Raw genomic sequence first — 18,858 nt, forward strand, 5'->3', positions numbered from 1 at the left:
CTAGCCTGTTACAGGGTGCTATAAAAAAGTCTTAAATGAACAAAATCTTACCTAGAGCTTTAAGTTTAAAAAAAAAAAAGTTTATTTATAATTTTTCATAACTAGACCAAGGGAGTACTTTTTCATCTGAAACTAGCAGAAAAATCTGGTAACCATTTTTTGAGAACAAACCGCATTGTTAGAGCGTGAAACTTGATCATTACTAACTTTAGTTTAGCAATTTCACGTTGACCCTGCCAGACCCGGTCTGGCTCCTGTAGAGCCACTGCGTCTGCAGTAACCTTAGGTTGGAGGCGCTGCCAGACTTAAGCTGGCACTTGTTGAAAGTTAATTTGTTTGATTTTTGCGAGGGAGGGAGGTGTTAGCTGGCTGAATTTTCTACTGGTTTAACTCCTTGAATCAACGTGTTCGTCAAGGATCACAGAAGCACACGGGAAAGAAGCAAAAATGCAGGTGTTAGCTGGGAAGGGCAGGATTGCAGCAGTACTGACTTAGATTTGCTTAACCTTTCAGACTGATACCCTTAGGGGTCGATGCAGGAGTGGGGACAGCTTACCTTGGTATGGTTGCAGTGATTTCTGTCCTCAGCTCTCGGTGCTGCTTCTCTGTCTGAAACTGCAAATCTAGGGCTAGGAGAGGAAAGCTGCTTTTATAGTGACTACTAGTCTGCCACACCTTACTGCCCTGCATATTGAGGTGACCCCGGATCAGTTTGCTTCGATGTACCATGATACAAGTTGAAGCAGCGTGGCTGAATCTTCCCTGCAGCTTGGCCCTTAAATGCAGTGGAAATACAAATTATAGGAACAGACAACAGGAAATTTTATTTATTGCCTTACTTCTATATCAGTGAGGAAAGGGCAACTGTTTCAGAGTTTGTGTCCTTTTTGTTCTTTATTACCTGAGAAAACGAGGAATGTTTGGGCAGATGAATCTAAAATAGAAGTGCCGGCTGTATCTGGCAGAGAAGGCAAAAATACTCAAATCTAAATTCCTGTAGCACGTTATGTTTCTGTCTTCTAGGAAAATATGGTCCAACTAGTGACATGTAGGCCAGGTCCAGCCTTTGTTTAAACTATTACCTTTTCTTTGGAGGAGACGAAGATACTTTTGCTCCCATAATAGTTGAGCGCTTTCTGTTGTGCATGGTGTGTGCACATATGTCTATGGCAGGCCATGTTGGGGCAAAGGAGAAACAGAGGCATTTTTCCACTGTATGTGTGTAGCACAGTACTAAGTCTGGAAGTTGTCACTTCTGTATCTTATTGAGTCCTGAACCTGCCATCCAGTCCTATAGCTACAGACTGGAGTGCATAAAGATGATAAATGTTTTTAATCAGATGCTGTTCCATGTTTATCTATTCATTTATATTATCAAATTGACCAATATGTTTGCATGTGTATATGACACTCATGAAAATTACATGCAGGTACTTATCAAGGAAAACGACTGTATAGAAAGTAGTAGGAGGTGGGTGTTGTGGGGAGAGATGTACAGCCTAAAAAAATCAAAATTGTGAGTGATTTCCTTAAAAGGAGATGCTGACATCTGAAAAACAAAGTCCTGTAATTAGGGTTTGGCTTTGTGCTTGCTCTGGTCTTAATATGCCTGAGTGCCTTGGCACAAATCTGCTGGTTGTTATATCTACAAAATGGAGAAGGCTTTTTTTCAGCAGAAGTTATGAAAATACCAGAGCAATGGAAAATAAACAAAACTTGTTGGACAGTTTATAGTCCTTCTGATCTCTTTCAGTTATATCTTTCATTGTCATGTGCACCATTTTAAAATTTAGGGGGGGTTATTTAATGTTAAAGGGCTGAACTAGACATCAAAACTTGGGATTTTTACCTCTGTAAATTAGTTTTAGAGTTTATATTTTCCTCTGACAAACCTATTCTTAAGATGGAATCCTGAGAATCAAATTGAGTCTTGTTCTTGTTTACTTTTAGATGCCTGTCTTAGATGTCAAGCTGAAAACAAACAAGAAGATTGTGTTGGTATGTAGTGATTTCATTCGCTTGTTTTTCAATTGAAGCTTCTCTCAGTAGGGTGCATTTTAAAGTTTGAAGGGAATACTAATTTTATTAATGCTCAAAAGTAAACTGGTGTCTACATTGTTCTACATTGTGTCATCTTTTTACATTAGTAATACTTTATGCTTTATTTTTGAGCACTAATAAAATTAGTTTTCACTTCAGACATGCTGTAGAACAAAACAGCTTCAAATTTGCAGTCAACACATAAGCAACTGAGAGGTTTAAGTTTCTCTCACCCTGACTATAATTGAGGAGATGATAGTGTACACTTTTGAAGCGGGTAGTAAAAGGCTACTTTTTTTTCTTCCAGGATTCATGCCAGAAGACACAATGGTAATACCAATAAAAATCCTCTGTTCTGAAATAAATGTGTGTCTGGGCTAGAAAGCAGTATTCTTCCCAGTCTTAATTCAGACATAGTGGAGGCAATTGCTTGTTTGTTCACTTTCCATTTGAAAAAGTGGAATCACTTGAGTTTGCTATAGTGCTGTTTAAACATAAACATACTTTCAATTGCATACCAGTGTATGCAAAAGCAAATCTTAACTTAATTCTGATACATTTAAATCAGAAGTAGTGAAAATTGTCTCAAAGAGTTTGCTTTAAACCTTTAAGTCAACTTTTAAACCAGTGGTAAACCTTTCCATGCCCTTGTTCTTTCTGTTTTGAAGTATATTGTCTCAAACTTAATCCACTGTTGTTTTTGATGATTGTTTCAGTGAGAAAAGGAATTTCCTGTTCCAGATATCTTAATTGGCTTGCTAAGTGTCCTATTTAAGATAGTCAGAGAGGAAGAAAAAAAAAGCATAATTTACAACATTCCTTTGATTGGTACCCTTGTATTCCAATACGGAAAATGTGAACTCATAAGGGAAAAAAGCAAATTAATACTATTCAGGAGTAGATGGACAATAGATAACCCTTTTTGTTGTGTTGAAACAATTGTAGCCTGTGAATAACTTCTGGTCTAAGATCCCATTTTGAGGCTATATCATGTGTCAAACGTGCCTCCTTGATATCGTACACTTAAGTTTAAACACCGCATTTCAGGTGAGAATTTGGTGATACGCTCTTGTATGATAGTCAGGCAGTAGTGCATTGGCTGTATTTTGGTACTGGGGAAGGTGAAGTGAAGAACTTGGATAGTTGCACGTATTTCCTGGACACAACGTGATGAATGTGTTTATACATTCACAAAACTGTTACTTCATACAAGAAGGTGAGAAGATACTCATTACTTTTTTCATGGTTGGAAATAAGTAAAAGGATTGATGACAGAGAACTGACTATCATCAGAATGACCATAATAATCCAATCTCAGTGGATAAATCAGTGATGACCCATTTTGTCTCTAAAGCTTGCAGTGGTTATAAACATCTGAGAATGATGATTTGGACCTTGCTGTAGTGTTGATTGCACAGTTGAGTGTGACTGGAACATGTTCTTTCTTCTCTTTCAGTGGTTTGGGGAGAATGCAATCATTCCTTCCACAATTGCTGCATGTCCTTGTGGGTGAAACAGAATAATCGCTGTCCCCTCTGTCAGCAGGACTGGGTAGTCCAGAGAATAGGCAAATAAAAACACTGGAAGTTTTTTTTTCTGTTGAACTTGTTGAAATGGTGTATGTCTTATGCCATATGCTCATACAAATAATGGAACATGTCAATTGTGGCATGATTTATTTAGTTTATCTGCTACAAGATCAGTGTGGTTTTGTTGTATGTTCTTTGCTGAATGTGGAGGTAATGGTCAGTCTTACGCAGATATTTCCACAACTGAAAAAAGAGAGACATTACATTAACAAATGTATCTGTTATGATTTGAGTGTTAACTGCATCAGAGCATAGAAGTGTGGTGGTGCGGATTATACCCTAAATACAGTTTGTCTAATGTTTTTGCATAGCTAAATTAATTAATTTGAAAGGGCGACCTTACCCGTAAGTCTGATACGCTGCATAGTTTACTGTCAGGATAAAGAAATTGTTTTCTAAGTAATATTGTATACAAAAACACAGTCGGTGAGTTTTTTAGAAAGTATTCTGGTTTTTAATCTAAAATGAATAGTGTGTAAAGCATTTGCTATGTGCTTTTTCCATCACGCTATACTAAACGTTTCTAATTTAGGTTTTCTTTATGACTTCAGAAAATTTTGTTTTGTTGTATCTCTAAGTCTGTCACTGTATTATATTCTTTACACGATTTCTAAAACCATAGTATTAAAATTTAACCGCATTAATAATTTTTTTATTTATATTTCTGTTAAAGATCATGGAGACGTATTTTTAATCCAGAGACTTTTGGTACAAAGACAGGTATTTGATATCAGTTAACCAGGGGCGTAAAAAATCTCGCTGGTTACCTGACTAATATAGAAAGCAAACAAAACTGATAATTTAAATATCCCGAGGAAAGCAGGTACTAATTAAATATAGGTAAAAATGTTAAATTGTGGTTTCATGAAAATTCAGTTAATAGAAATTTCTTTATCATCATTTTATTGGTTACAATGTTTTGGAAGTGGGAGAAAGCATTGTTTCATTTTTGTGGAAATCCTCAATATATCACCTTTTTCATATGGTGTGATTTTTTTCTTACAAATATTTAAGTGCTTGCCTCTGACTTTGTCTTTTCGCTAAAAATATCTGAAGTAATTACTATTAATCTGAACATATGCTGTGGGGTTTTTTTTTAATATATGTAATAGGTTGAATTACTGCTTTAAGTCTGTAACAAATTCAGGCTTAATAAAATGGTTAATAAACCTGGGCGAAATTGAAGCAATGTTATATGCATATCATTGTTTACTTCAAAATTACCATCTTAAATGTTTAAGATTAATGCATTTCTCAGCAGATGTATTTCTATTTAGTGCTGTTTAAGTATATTTAAAGAGGTTTATCTTCGCTGTGTAAAGTAGTTCCAGTGGCAATCTTTGTGTCATCAAGCATACATGCAGAGTTTCCTGTGTTTTTGTTTAACACTTGTAATCCTGTTTTTAAAATGTTTTGAATTTTTTAAATACAGCTTTTGTCTCATTACACACTGAGATAAAAAAAATCCTCTGTGTCACTGTTACAGTGTATCACATTGGTGGTTATTATCCCGGATGATGTCTGTCTTAAAATTGAAAACAAATATAAAATAGGTTAACAGTAGTAATGAAGTGCCTATAGCATTTCCGTTGTTGTAGAGTATTTCTGTTTGTGTAAAAGGATTCTTTCTAAAATGGTTGCAAAAGAATGCCTGGTTGGATGTGGAAATAATTTTTAGCTGTCAAAGTTAAACTATATCTTAACTACCACCTATTTTCTCTGCCAGAATTTGGTTCCAGGCTCCATCCTCTAACCTCTATTAACTCCATCTAGTCCCATCAGAGGACTTCTTTCTTCATTTTGCTTTGGTTTATAGGTGAATATGGAAAGTACCAAAGTAATTTTCACCCTGCTTTCAGTTCACGTCACGTGCATGACAAGAGTAGCTGAGAATTATAATTGTAGAAAAGTTTGCAAACTGTCAGCTCAAGCAGGTGTTAACACAAATGAGGTATTAGGAAAGTTAATGTTGAAATCAAAGCAGCTGATATTTGTGTATATCTGTTTGTGTATTATAAGTATCTTGTTGACCAGTAGAGGTTCGCCTAGAATATAAGGTAATGAATTTTAAGTTCTGCATATTTTCCTCTGTGATTTAGAGATTAGCTTAAGTCCCAGTCTTTCTATGAGCTTTGCACCAGAGGAACTTTCTTCTGTTCCAAATCATACCCTGATACTCCATTAGCGTAGTTCTTAATAAGTACCCATTTTTAGTCCTGAATTTGTTCACTTCTTGTACATGCAAAATAAATCAGTTTTGCTTCTCACCCAAACATACTGTTTTATGAGTAGGTAACACTAACTTAAATAGCCATTATCGACTAATAGATTAATGCTGATCTACTTTTCTCTGCTGTTTAATAAATGCTGGGCAGATTTGGATAATTCCGCAAATCTAGCTAGAGTATTCTCTCAAAGTGACTGGACTAATGAATATGTGTCCAAAGATCGTATTGTTTCACTTTGCTTTTTATGAAGTTATGTTCTTTTAGAGAAAGCTTATGTTCTGTAGAAATCAGGAAAGATTCTGATTAACAGAGCAGAATGATTTTTGGAGCTGTAAATGTGTCTTTCTTATGCAGATACCGTAAACATTAGGTATTCGCTTGATTTGCTTAGACGTGAATATATCAATAGCTGGTGTAAGCTTGACTTCACCCTTAGGTCCCCAACTACCAGCCATTCATACTGCTACTGTTTGAGCTGTGGTGGCATTCTTGCTAAATGTAAAAAAGACTCTGCTGAAATTAAAGCTTTTATTACCTCCTTTCTTGCCTCTCTGTACCCAGGATATTACAGGAATATGTTGCTGTGGGCACCATTTTCAGGAAAGCCACCAGCAGAATTCCACATTTTTTTCTTTGACTTTTTTCAGTTTTGCTTACTCTGCTGGCTGCATTATTTAGACCTTTATGTAACCTTCTCCTGCCCTGTGCTTGCATTCACCTGGCAGAATTAGTGATTGCTATACAAGCAAGACTTTCAAATACTCCGCTTTAGAGTACGCCGCATTCTCATGCACACATAGCAGTTTGCGATGGATGGCCCTCTCAATCACAGCTAGAAAAACACTCACACCTCTAATGTAATTTTGTAGAGTATAAGCATGAGTTATATGTCAAATGGACTCAACGCAGACAGGATTAAGCATGTAAAAACAAAATACTGCATAGTAGTAGAGTGACAAAAAGCAGCCAAGAAGCGCTTAGCATGTACTGTAGGGAGCCTGGGAGGTGCTTGTTGTTACTCCTAATGTTTAGCGTTTGTGATTCAGCTCTTCAACTTGCTCTAAGAGTGAAAAAAGAGAAAAGGAAACTTGACCTTGACTTCAAGAGTACAGCTTGACCCCATTGCTACTGGAAGAATCATGGAACTGCTTTTCCTGTTCCCATAATACCTTCCTTATATTTAAGGAAAGTTTTAGCAGCCAAATCGCATGACCCCACAGCTTAGCCTAGAAAGTGCTACATATGATTTTTATTCTTTTGGGAAAAAAATGGGGCACAGGCTTCCTGGTAGGCAGCCAATGAGTGAAGTCCGGTGGAATTTGCCTTCACTTGACTATAATCAGCTTTGTCCCTTTGTTGATGCCACCTCAGCCATACGCTGTTTACCACCTTCTCATCCTACACCTACTGTCATAAAGCTCAGCAGGGAAAATAAACTGAGGCCACAATAACATATGGAAGTGTCTTGGCAAGATTTGGCTGGTCATTTGAAATGTTTTTCCTTTTTCTGTGGGTAGGAGATGAAGTCAGAATTATATGTTGTTTCATATATAGGGATCATTATTTTTAGACCAGCAGCAGGTCTTAGGCTCTGCATGTAATCTGCTCAGAGCGAGCCACATCAAGGTTTGCACAAAGTGTCTGTGGAGCTCAGTCATTGATGTTGAGTATAACTTGAGTTTTGGAAGTGTGGATGCTGAAAGCACTGAATTGTGTGATAATTTAAAGCTGAGTGACTCATGTTCGTCTATGTCAACTTCTGTTTCAGGCATGGCAGATTTGCGATAAAAGCTTTTTGTAAAAACAGATCCCAACTTACATAATTCTTAGTACATTGGTGGTCTCTGTGTCAAGCAAGGGAGATATGAGGCTGTCCTATTAACTGTGGCCAGAGTGCCACTGAGTTTGGAGTGTGCATGTATTGCAGACAGGAATCTCTGCATGTTTTGAGCAGCCAGGGACAGTGCATATAGAGGGAATCTTGGTGCGCTTAAAGGTTATCAGGGTCCATTCTAAAAAACAGCAGCTGAACTGTGTGCGTTTGGTGCTGCCAGTGAGAAGGTTTGTCTAGGATGTCATCCCTCAGCTATACATAGCAAACTCAAAGCTCCTTACAGAGAAACCTCTTACCAGTCACTTTCCACGAATGGTGCATATACCTAAAGGTACTTAGTGAAAATCCTTGAGAGGTATTTAATGCAAAAGCAGTTAGTCTCTCTGGTGTTTTTCAGAAGCTCCCACACACTACTAGCAGGGAGAAGTACAGGGCAGCTACAGCACAGCACTTGGGCCAGTTACTCGTTTTGTCTCAACCAAGCTCTGCCACCCCAAGAGCTTGCCAAGATGTGTGACATGGGGGGGCTTGACAACCTGATTGCCAACACCGCCTATCTGCAGGCAAGGAAGAGTGGAGATGGAGACAGCAGGGAGATGCAAAAGAAACGTAAGAGCCTCTCACTGCCCAACGTTGATCAATGCAGAGAGGCTAGACAGTCTGTTGTTGCTGATTATGACAGCATCTGTGAGCAGCAGCCCATTGGCAAGAAATTCTTCAGAGACTTCTTAGACACAGTGCCAGAATATTTGGTAGCTAGGGACTTCCTGGATGAGGTGTCAAACTGGGAGTTGGCAGAGGACACTGTCAAGAGCAGTACCATGGAGAATATGATCACCAATTTTCTTAAGGCAGGCTCCAAAAACTGTCTGGCTTTCATGAGCTCTGACTTGGCCAGCAAATGCCAGGCAGCTACTGCAGAAGACTATGAGAATGTCATACAGCTGGCCAAGGAGGAATCCAAACTCTTCCTTAAAGACAAGCCTTTCCAGGAGTTCCAGACCAGCCCCTTCTATGACAAATTCATCCAATGGAAAGTTTTTGAGAATCAGCCGGTAACTGAGAAATACTTCTATGAATTCCGAGTGCTGGGCAAAGGTGGCTTTGGAGAGGTAAGAGCTGTACTTTTAAGGATGTGGGTCATCCCCTTTCAAGACCAGCAGGTGGGTTTGCAAAGAGGAACTTGGCAATGGTTTAAGAAATTGTCCAAGGTTTTGCAAAACTTGCTCCTTCAGATAGTCCATTTCCCAGAAATTAGGCTGGGTTTGTTATCTATACTGTGATAGAGGCTCCAGATGCCTGTTAGTGAAGAGCTACTCTAAAATTTTTATATTCGGTATCTATGCTAGTAAAAAGCAGGCTTCTTTACAAAAGCTTGCATGACGGTCTATATAGTTCATTGTTAGTCTGCTCCTTGGCACTGTTTTAGCCTGTGCTATCTCACACACTCCCAGATGGTTCCTAGGTGCAGTTTAGGGAATAACACAGAACAGGATCTGTTCCCAAAATGCAGTATGAATAAGGCTACCTTTTTTTTTGAGATGGAAGAGAGTTTAGCTGTACAGACGCAAGCTGTATATGCCGCTTATTCTCATTGTCAGAGAATGGGTTCTTGTTCGTTTTATTTGCTAACACATGTCTACTAATGGTGTCCTCAAGAACTTTGCATAAGGTCCACCATATACTGGTACGGAACAGAACAGGTTGTATGCTTGTTTTTTCCTTATTTTCTCTGTTAATACACTCTGCCACGGAAGTTAGCATCAGCAGCTACTAATACGCATCTGTGATTCCCCGGTTCCTGCCTATTACTGCCCTTGATATTCCGGTCTGTATGCGTAAAATTCCTTCATTACCTTTCCTCATGCATCTTGCTTCTCTAGGTTTGTGCCATCCAGGTGAAAAATACTGGCAAGATGTATGCCTGCAAGAAACTGGATAAGAAAAGGCTGAAAAAGAAAGGTGGAGAGAAGATGGCACTACTGGAGAAAGAGATCCTAGAGAAGGTCAACAGTCCTTTCATAGTCACACTAGCTTATGCCTATGAGACCAAAACCCACCTGTGTCTTGTCATGACCCTCATGAATGGAGGGGATCTGAAGTTTCACATCTACAATGTGGGAGAAAGGGGTTTGGAAATGAACAGGGTCATCTATTATTCAGCTCAGATCACCTGTGGGATTCTGCATCTCCATTCCATGAAGATTGTGTACCGGGACATGAAACCAGAAAATGTCCTCCTGGATGATAACGGTAATTGCAGACTGTCTGATCTTGGATTGGCAGTGCGAGTCAAAGAAGGAAAAAACATTACACAGAGGGTGAGTACAAATTCATTGAACGTGGGCAGTGGGAAGGGAATCTGTTCTATTTCTAATACATTATGAGTCCAAGACTTAATTTCCCGGGATTTGTTCTTTGCTAAAGACCTTACGTGGTCATTTCATTCTAAGAGACAGGTGGTAAGAAGATTTGGTTGATTAACTCTTAGACGCTATATGTAGTAAAATAACTTCTCTTACACAGAAACAGTAGAATCGACTTGACCTGTTGTTTCTCTTAAGATAAACTCTTGAACTGATCATTTTAGAGAGGCTAACACAGATGCCTTGTGCCTTGAGCAATAGTGCATAGTCAGGGATTTAACCAAGTACTTGTTTAATGAGCAGCACTCAAAGATATGACTCCTTCTGTATTCAGTTTTTGCTCCTAGAAGAGTGCAATTTCTTCCAGATTACTCTTAAGTGATGCTACTGATTGTATTGCAGGTGTTCATGGTGCTGCACAATAAATCATTGCCAACCTTCCTCCCCCCACAAATTAATTCCCGAAAAAGCTAGCAGACTTGATGACAGTTTGCCTGTGTACATGCCTGTGTGCGTGTGTAGGAAGAAAGAGATGGATGACCAACTGGTTTTTGCTGTGTGAATTAGACTCCAGCACTTGGCTGTGCCGAAGTCATCCCAAAACTAACCCAGATTTGTAATAATGTCATGAGGTTTACACAAGAAAGATGTATTCAGGTAGCTTAACTATGAAAAAAGCATATTTCTCCAAGGTGTCTGGAGCTTAAAGATGTATACAATGAGTGAACGTGTCTGAAATACACTAAGAATATGAAGAAATGGAAGCAACATTATAAACTGGTCTAACTGTCTTATGTTAAACTCCCCAGTTCTTTCAAGTTACTCTGTAGAAATTCAGTAGAAGAGAGAGGACCTGCTAGTAATCTTTTGCATCATGCTTGAAGTATACACGTCTTTGACATTGTTACTTTATACAGTAATTTGTAATTTGAGGGATATATTTTTTTCCTGGCGATTTAAAAAGTTTGTATTATGAGTGTTATTAGTTCTTGGTGAAAGAAAATATGGAAACGGCTGTATTTTTAGATAGGAAATAATTTTAAAATGAGACTGCATTGTGTGTTAGATATGAAAATACAGTTTCTGTGAAAGCTAAGGCAGGTTTTTAAATAGAACTAAGGTGAAATGGGAATGTTGTTTTGTTTGTGAAGATGGCATTTTGATCAGTGAACCCAAAGCTATACACCTTACCGTGCTTTGCAAGTTATAGATGCATGCAGTTATTACAATCAGAAGAAATCATTTTGTCCGAGGGCAGTTTTTCCTACTTGTAAATACATGGGGTTTGGCAGAAGAAAAAAAAAACAAAATGAAAGAATGTATTTAGATGTGTCTAACCACTTCTGTTGGTATTAGGGTAGAATCTCAAAGCAGTAGTGGACAAGGCGGTTGTTCCTCACTTTCTATGACAGTCATCAGGTTGTTATAATGATTTTTTCTTCTGTTGTTCACTGTTTTTAGAAGCGCTATTCACAGTTATATGAGTGTTTTTATTAGAGCAAAACCTGCAATGAATAATATACTACACGATTGTAGTGTGTTATAAGGAATTTCTGTTAAAGGCAGTTTTATTCATACAGGAAATTAAAATAGGAGAAGGAAGAAAAAGAAGTTTGGGGTTTTTTTTTTCTGTGTCATAACTATGAGTGAGTCAAATGCATAATAATTCCCAGTATTGTTTTGCATTTATATAAACTAACCCTATTTGAGTCATTTGAAAGCTATATAAGAGCTAGATATTACTATTATTTATAGTAACGTCATATACAGGAAGACCTAAAGACACCTTTACAGTATTTGTTGCATTAAGCTTCACCATGTACTCCTGTAATAAAATAAAAATGGTGCTGTTAAATGAATTTTTGTTTACTAATCACAGTTACATTGGGACTTAAAATTGGCAGAAAGTTTATATCATAGTGTGCTTTTTGAGTATGACTACCAAATTGTTATCACTTTAAAAAAATCTTGAGAGAAGATATTTGTATAGGTTTGGGGTTTTTTTCACCCAAAAAGATATATGGCTCCAAGACAGATTTATTAAATGAAATTTAATCAGTTGCACCATTTTGTGGACACAGTTTTATAAGGGCAATTTTATAAGCTAAAGCAGAAAACATATTCCTCCAGGCCAAACCTCTATTGTACTGTATGTCTGAGTGAAGTGCCTAACATCATAAAGCTGTTTCTAGATTTTGGATGATGGTCTGAACTGACAACTTAAGGCTTACAATTTTCAGTCACTAATTATAGGGAAAATACTACTGATCTATAACATAAAACCTTTTCATTTCAATTTATTCATCTGTTTGCAAAGAATCCTTCTGTTTTGATGGATGCTGTAGTACACTGAACTTCATTCATCTCTCCAGCAGTTCTGACTTTAAAGCCTTGTAACCTTGTAGCCCTCTTTTATGACCTGGTTCTTCAATATCATACTTAAAATACTGTTCTATTGCACTATGAGAATAATGCCTAACTTTGCTTTAATCATATTCATAAGTCATTTTACTGCCTGAAAGTAGTTAACTAGTACCCCTAGTACCAAATGAAACCATGGTTTAGCTGTCTGGTACAGTTAACGGTCATTTATTTCCTCTGTTAAGATAAATTTTACTCAGCCGGTCTTACACACATTATGAAGAATTAAGATAGTTTATTTGTTAAATGTCAGGTAGAAATAATTTTAAAAATTGCATCTATTGTGGTCTTTCTGTAAGGTGATAGATTAAAAAAAAAAAACCTTGGATTTTTTTCCTTTTTTCTGCTGTCTAATGAAAGTTTCTGAGCTTGAGTTGTTTGATTTTTTTCATTTTATTTCTTGTTTTTCATCTTAGAAATATCAGTAGCAGCAACTGTTGAATTCCTTGTTTTGCTGAAGTACTGTTTCAGAAGGCAAACAGTAATATGCTTTTCTGGGTCGTAGTTTAACAGTTTACTCACAGTGAACAGATTTCTACAATGCAAGCTACCCTTGTATTCAGTAAAGCTACTTTTGTTACGAGATTATATTCATTCTGAGTACGGAGATCCTGTTTTAGTCTCATACTCTTCTAAAGAAGCAGAATGGTGCCTTTTTTAAAATAGAGCGCTTTCCTCCAAATTGTTTTCTGCAGCTGTGAACTAAATAGATGCTAAAGTAAAATAATTAGAGATTTTTCAACAACTGTCTAAAAATCTCTCCCAGCGATTTAGGTTTTTCTTCCTGAATGCTAAGCTTTTCATGATCTCTCTAGTTCTTCAGGTGTTAAGTGGATCTTCCTTGCGAGTAAACAAAATAAAATAGAAAACTCTTCCATACCTTTTATATATCAGGAGGAGCCAGGTAAACAAATGTGGAGTAGACATCTCATCTTAGGCACCTACTTAAAAAATATTCATCTCCATGTGTTTGACTGTAACTATGCTGGTATGAAAATGTCTCTTAATACATCATAGACAGTGAAACAAAGCAGCAGTTTTCCGCCTTTTTTTTCTATGTCTCTTTTTTTCCTATATATTATGAAGTAGAAACATCATATGATGACTTTCATCATTCCTTATACAGGGTTGAATAGTATATAATATATGGATTTATCTGTGTATTTATTTCATTAGATTGCAAAAAATACAGTATTTCGATGCATTCTGAAGGTTTTGCACACCTCTCACGAGTGTACGAGCCATTAAAGATAAATTTATTCTGCTTTCAAAGCATCAAAAAAATTCCTAGCTTCTCATGTATGAATAAATGCCCATCAGCCATACATCAGCTAGAGGATCCATAAATCCCTTTTGTAAATCTTGTTAGGTGATTAGGTTATCAGGCGGCACAAATGATAAGCTAGTTAATGAGTTCCTGTTTTAGTCATTTTCCAACTTTTTGATGAAGATTTCTATGAAACCATAATGTTTATGAACTGTTCACCAGCCAAAGATTATTATCTTTGTGGGTGTAAAGTTTTTTTGAATTTTAGATGGGTGACTTTAATGTGGTCATCTTATAAAGTAATGTGTGCTTATGCTGCAGAAAAAGCCTTGTGCAGCCGGTGATTTAATACTTACGTAACTGAAGACGTAGCCTTGGTATCCTTTAAGTATTGTCATTACATATACTCCTTTTGAGAAATATTTGTGTGTTCTATACCAATTATCTGTAACTATTGTAAATAAAAATACCATACTTTCAGAAACAATGCTCCTTACAACTTACAAAGGTCTAGAAAGAGCTGGGTACCCAGCCTTAGTTTCCTCCCTTTCTTTTCAATTTGCTAAAGCAGCAAGTAGAAGCATCTGGCTTTCCATGTGACTGTTATTTTGAACATATATAGGCAGTTGTAAGTAGTTGGTACAGTAATAATTACAGAGTTTAGGGAACTTTAATTTCACTAAGGTGTGCTGGAAAAATCACCAAAAAAATTAAAATACACAAGTTTGAGCAATAACAGTCTTGGAAATAAAAGAAGTAGAAGGCAATTGAAAGCTACTTACAATGTATTTTTTCCTCATGACACAAACATGGATTACATGGGATCTTGTCGTGATACATACATGTACCTGTGCAGTCTACCTAGAAATGTGTACATGCACACTTACTCAGGCAGAGTTCTTACTGACATCACTGGAAACAGAAATAAACTCTTTGCCAGTGATAATATAATTATTCAGGACTTTAGGAAATACATTATGACTTTTCATACAAATGTGCCTGTAGCATCTGTTCTGATGCGTTGATTATACTGTGCATAAACTAGATTGTATCTTGAAATTACGCCTTTTTAAATGTTGGTATTCTCTTTGTCTTATATAATTGAAATAGGCAACGAGGAGAAACTGGAGCCTGCAAAGATGGCTTTTGCATAGGCAAAATGTTTTATCTAGTTACGTACTCACTTGATTGATTCTGGAACTAGTTCTTTTTGCATGACAGAAATGAGGAGCCTTCATCCCAAGTTTCTCCACTTGAACAGTTTGACCTGGCATCGTTTTTGTTGAAGTCTCTGCAACTTTTTCTCACACAACTCAAAATTCACTCGTTGTATGAGAGTCAAATGCTCCTGCCCTTCTTCAAAAGAGTAATCTACTTAATTTCCTGAGAATGGTTGCGAGAAAAGTGAGCATGTTCTTCTGTTTAGTACCCTCATATCCTCCGCGTATCGAAATATAGAGGACTTAATTCCATTTTTCCAGAAGTCAGTGCGTAATTGCTCTTTATTTTGGGAGGAACTTTCTGCCCTTACTGGGTATGGTTTTTGTGCAAAGCAACTGTTGCATGTAAATTATGAACTGCTTTTGTGCAGGTGCATGTGAGCCAGAGAGCTTAAATATTGACATAATAACTGAAAAATAAGGCAAACATATTTTTGTAGTATTTATAAAAGTGCATTCATATCTTCAGAGGTTTCAGGCTTCTTCACAGTTTTCCTGTGCTATGTTTTATATATTTGAAGGACATCATAATATTTTTATAGGAAAAACATGTTTTGGTTAAAATCTTACTCAAAATGTCCTTTTGCCCTCCTGTATGTTTGTTTATTATAAGATTCTATTTCTTAGGAAAACAGAAGGAAATCTATTTAGATGTTCCTGAAACTTGCAGTTTAATTTCAAGGCAGTTTAGAAGCGGGAGGAGGGTTTAGACTTGTGAAATAAAAAATAACTCAGCAAGCTATTCTACAGTTGACCTTTGGTCATTATCACATGGCATTCTTATTGGGTACGATTCTGTAAAAATTTATTCTTCCTTTGCATTTTGAACAATGGCAGCCATTCATTTGCTCAGGATTAGAGTGACTTGCTGCTATTTTACAGTTTCAAAACCACCATTCTCCTTATGCGTTTTGAAGTATGACGTAAAATTGATTATGTTTTACTAGCAGAACTTTGTTCTTAAAAATTTTGATAACCACAGTTGTTATGAAGTGCGTCATCATGACAGGTATTTCAGATTTTTTTAATCTCTGAAACATATACTTTACAGAATGCAACCTTATCCACTATGAATGCCATGATCATGAGAGTGAAGGGAGCAAAAATGATTTTGTGGGATCATTCTGCCTCCTGCAGTTTTGGAGATGGCAGAAAGGACACTGTAGTCACCTAAAAATATGAGAATGCCATGTGTCCCATGAAATGCTTTTCCTACACAGGGTGTGCCACCCATGAGACACATTTTTCTGTCTGGGAAATGACATTGGAGCCCTTTAAGACATAGCATCAGGTCTCTTTGCAAGACTTTTAACCTTGTTTTTCATTGTTTAATCTGACAGTTAAGAAATGCTATAGCACGTTCTATAAAAAAGCAAGAGATAAGATTCCTTATCAAGTTCCTAGAGCTGCTAGAAAGCTTAATTAAGCTCTTTGAACATGAAAAATGCTATGTAAGTGCTAAATACTACTGTTTAGTCCCTCTGTCTCTTGAGGCTCGTTATTTATTATAAAAAATAATATACACTCTGGAATGATCTCTCTGGTAAATCATCTAGTGGGCCACTTGTTGCTTCAACATTGTCAAAGATGTTTTTATTTTATTGGGTAAGAAATGCAACATTTGGCTGACAATGTAATTCTTTGAACTGTTGATTTGACAGCTTTGACCAGAAGCAGTTTTGCAGGATGGTGAGGAATGTAGTACTTCTGTTCTTATTGGACCGCATGTGACATTCCACTTACTGTGATGAGTAGTTTCAGTTAACAAACGTATAATGACTTTTTTATGAAGACAAAATAAAATCCTGAAATTACAGACACAAGCAAGTGAAAACTGTGGGCTTGGTTTTGCTCATTGTTCAAGTTTAAAATCGGCTAGTGAAAGGTAGCAGGTTCAAAATACGGGGAGGTGGTTCTTGACACAGCATGTAGTTAAGCTGCAGGACTCTCTTGCAAAAGATCTCGTAGGGTCTGAAGAATTTATCTAGGTTCAAGGGGAGAGTGGACAACTGATGGAAGCCAACTTTGTTGAGAGAAACCATTTCTGTCTCTGGAAGCCCTTGAACTGCAAACAGTTGGAGTCTAGGAGAGAAGTATCAAGGTATACGCCAGGTTCTTACAGTCTTCCCTATGCATCCACTTTTTGGCCAATTCACAGACAGTAAACTGGCCATATGGGCCTTTGGTCTGATGCAGCCAGTACCCATCTTCCTGGATTTACGTGTAAAAGAATTGTACCTCCAACATTCGTCATAATCCTGAAAGATAAGGTGGATGAAATCCCGTGGATTTCAGTGATAGACAGTAACCATCCAGGCCTCATTGTCATTCGCACTGCTTAACCTACAGGGGCTGTACCTACAGTGGAGGGCCAGTACCCTTCTCAGGGCACCTGGCAGTCCTGTTCCCTCAGTCACACTGGCACCGAACACAGAATTTCTCTTTGATGTCCTGTTTTTGAGAAAGCCACCTGCGTGTTGGGCTATGATACTGTATTTGCATTCATTATAAAGAGCTTCATAAAATATATACAGAGCTAAGTAGATGGAGAATTTTCTCCCTTATTAATATTGCTTATGGAATATTCTGTGGTCATTAAATAATAAACCCATAAAGACCTCTGAAGTGAAGTATTACTATTCCCGCATTATAGATGGGAAATGGTCAGGAGAAATTTAAAGGGAAATTAAAGAGAAAATCATGTTACAGGAAGACTAGAGAACCCTCATAATTCTTGAATTCTAATTGTGTGGTTATGAGTCTGTACCAAGTGTTCTGCTTGTCCTATATGCTCCATCCCTATAATGTCTGATTGCTTCACTGTCTGTGAATGCATACTTCTTCTGATGACACTTCACCAAGGTGGGGATGTTACTAGGTTCTGTCTCCAATAGGGATTTGAGGCAAAGATAGTGATTTACGTGTGATCACACAGGAAGAAAGCGGGGAGATGCTGTAGAGTCCAAAGTTAAAATTGGTGCCCAGTTACTGGACCATCCTTCCTCAAGCCATTTATCCCTTAGATTCACACTATATGAAAATCAAAACTGAAAAACATGCTGTAACTGTGTCTGTTTCTTTTCCCAAGTGTGAGCACAGAGGCAGCCTGCCCTTACTGTCACAGAAGCGGCTTTCTCTTTCATTTGTGCAACTTCCTTGATTTCAGTGACAACTGATGTCCAAGCTTAAAAGAGTAAAAACCAATGGTGGACTTTTTTACTACTCCAGTTAGTGACTTTGAACCCAGAGGCAATTTTGTTTCCTTTTTTTCTAACATAGCAGAAATTTGTTTTGTCCCTTTTGTGCTTTTATCTGCGTGGGTTTTTTTAAAGGCAGACAGCTTTCCCTGTTAAAATTATGTCCCTATGTGAAAACGAAAAAAACCTTTGGGCTTGAATTTTGTGTAAGCATATGGGATTCAGTAGCTCCTAAGCTCCTATAGAGTCTTTCTCATTATCTTTTCCTGGTAGTCTGAACAGTCCTCCTTGTGTTCTTCTGAATCAGTAGCCCATCCATTCATGATGGTTCATCCCATCATAAGGTCCTTCCCTTTGCTAAGCATTAACAATATGCCAAAATCTTTGTTCTGTGAGGCTTTTCAAGGGTGCCTTTTGTCCTAATTAGATTTGGTTTTATCTTCTTTTAAAAGATAGTTGCCTATTCATTTGATCAACTGGCTTCTTGTTACTGTATGAACATGTGGTGAGAAAGTGTGGAGGAACTGCAACTCTGTGTGACTCATTTAAATTACGCTCCATTCCTCCTCACAGTGGCTCTTGGGAGAAAAAAGAAGATTGTAAAGTGAGTGACAGGGGCAGATCAGTTGTTCTTCTCTACATCTAGGGCCTGTTAGCTCGTGTGCAGAGAAGAGTTTTCTGTGGTCTGTTCCTGCA

General features: G+C 37.4%; 2 protein-coding genes across 2 annotated transcripts in view; both read left to right on the forward strand.

Annotated features, from left to right (window-relative positions):
• Window positions 1-1,388: 1,388 nt before the first annotated feature.
• On the forward strand, window positions 1,389-5,893 carry RNF7 (ring finger protein 7). The gene is made up of 3 exons (XM_009325124.1): window positions 1,389-1,471; window positions 1,904-1,998; window positions 3,497-5,893. The coding sequence occupies exons 1-3, from the start codon at window positions 1,389-1,391 to the stop codon at window positions 3,613-3,615; spliced, it is 297 nt and encodes a 98-aa protein (XP_009323399.1). The 3' UTR covers window positions 3,616-5,893.
• Window positions 5,894-7,931: 2,038 nt separating this feature from the next.
• GRK7 (G protein-coupled receptor kinase 7) overlaps window positions 7,932-18,858 on the forward strand; it is a 21,830-nt gene continuing 10,903 nt past the window's right edge. The window contains exons 1-2 of the mRNA XM_009325086.1: window positions 7,932-8,803; window positions 9,575-10,012. Of these exons, the coding sequence (XP_009323361.1) occupies window positions 8,054-8,803; window positions 9,575-10,012 (1,188 nt within the window). The 5' untranslated portion in view covers window positions 7,932-8,053. The remainder of the gene's footprint in view (window positions 8,804-9,574; window positions 10,013-18,858) is intronic.

Source organism: Pygoscelis adeliae, unplaced genomic scaffold (assembly GCF_000699105.1).
Source record: "Pygoscelis adeliae isolate BGI_AS28 unplaced genomic scaffold, ASM69910v1 Scaffold155, whole genome shotgun sequence".
Classification (NCBI taxonomy): Eukaryota; Metazoa; Chordata; class Aves; order Sphenisciformes; family Spheniscidae; genus Pygoscelis; species Pygoscelis adeliae.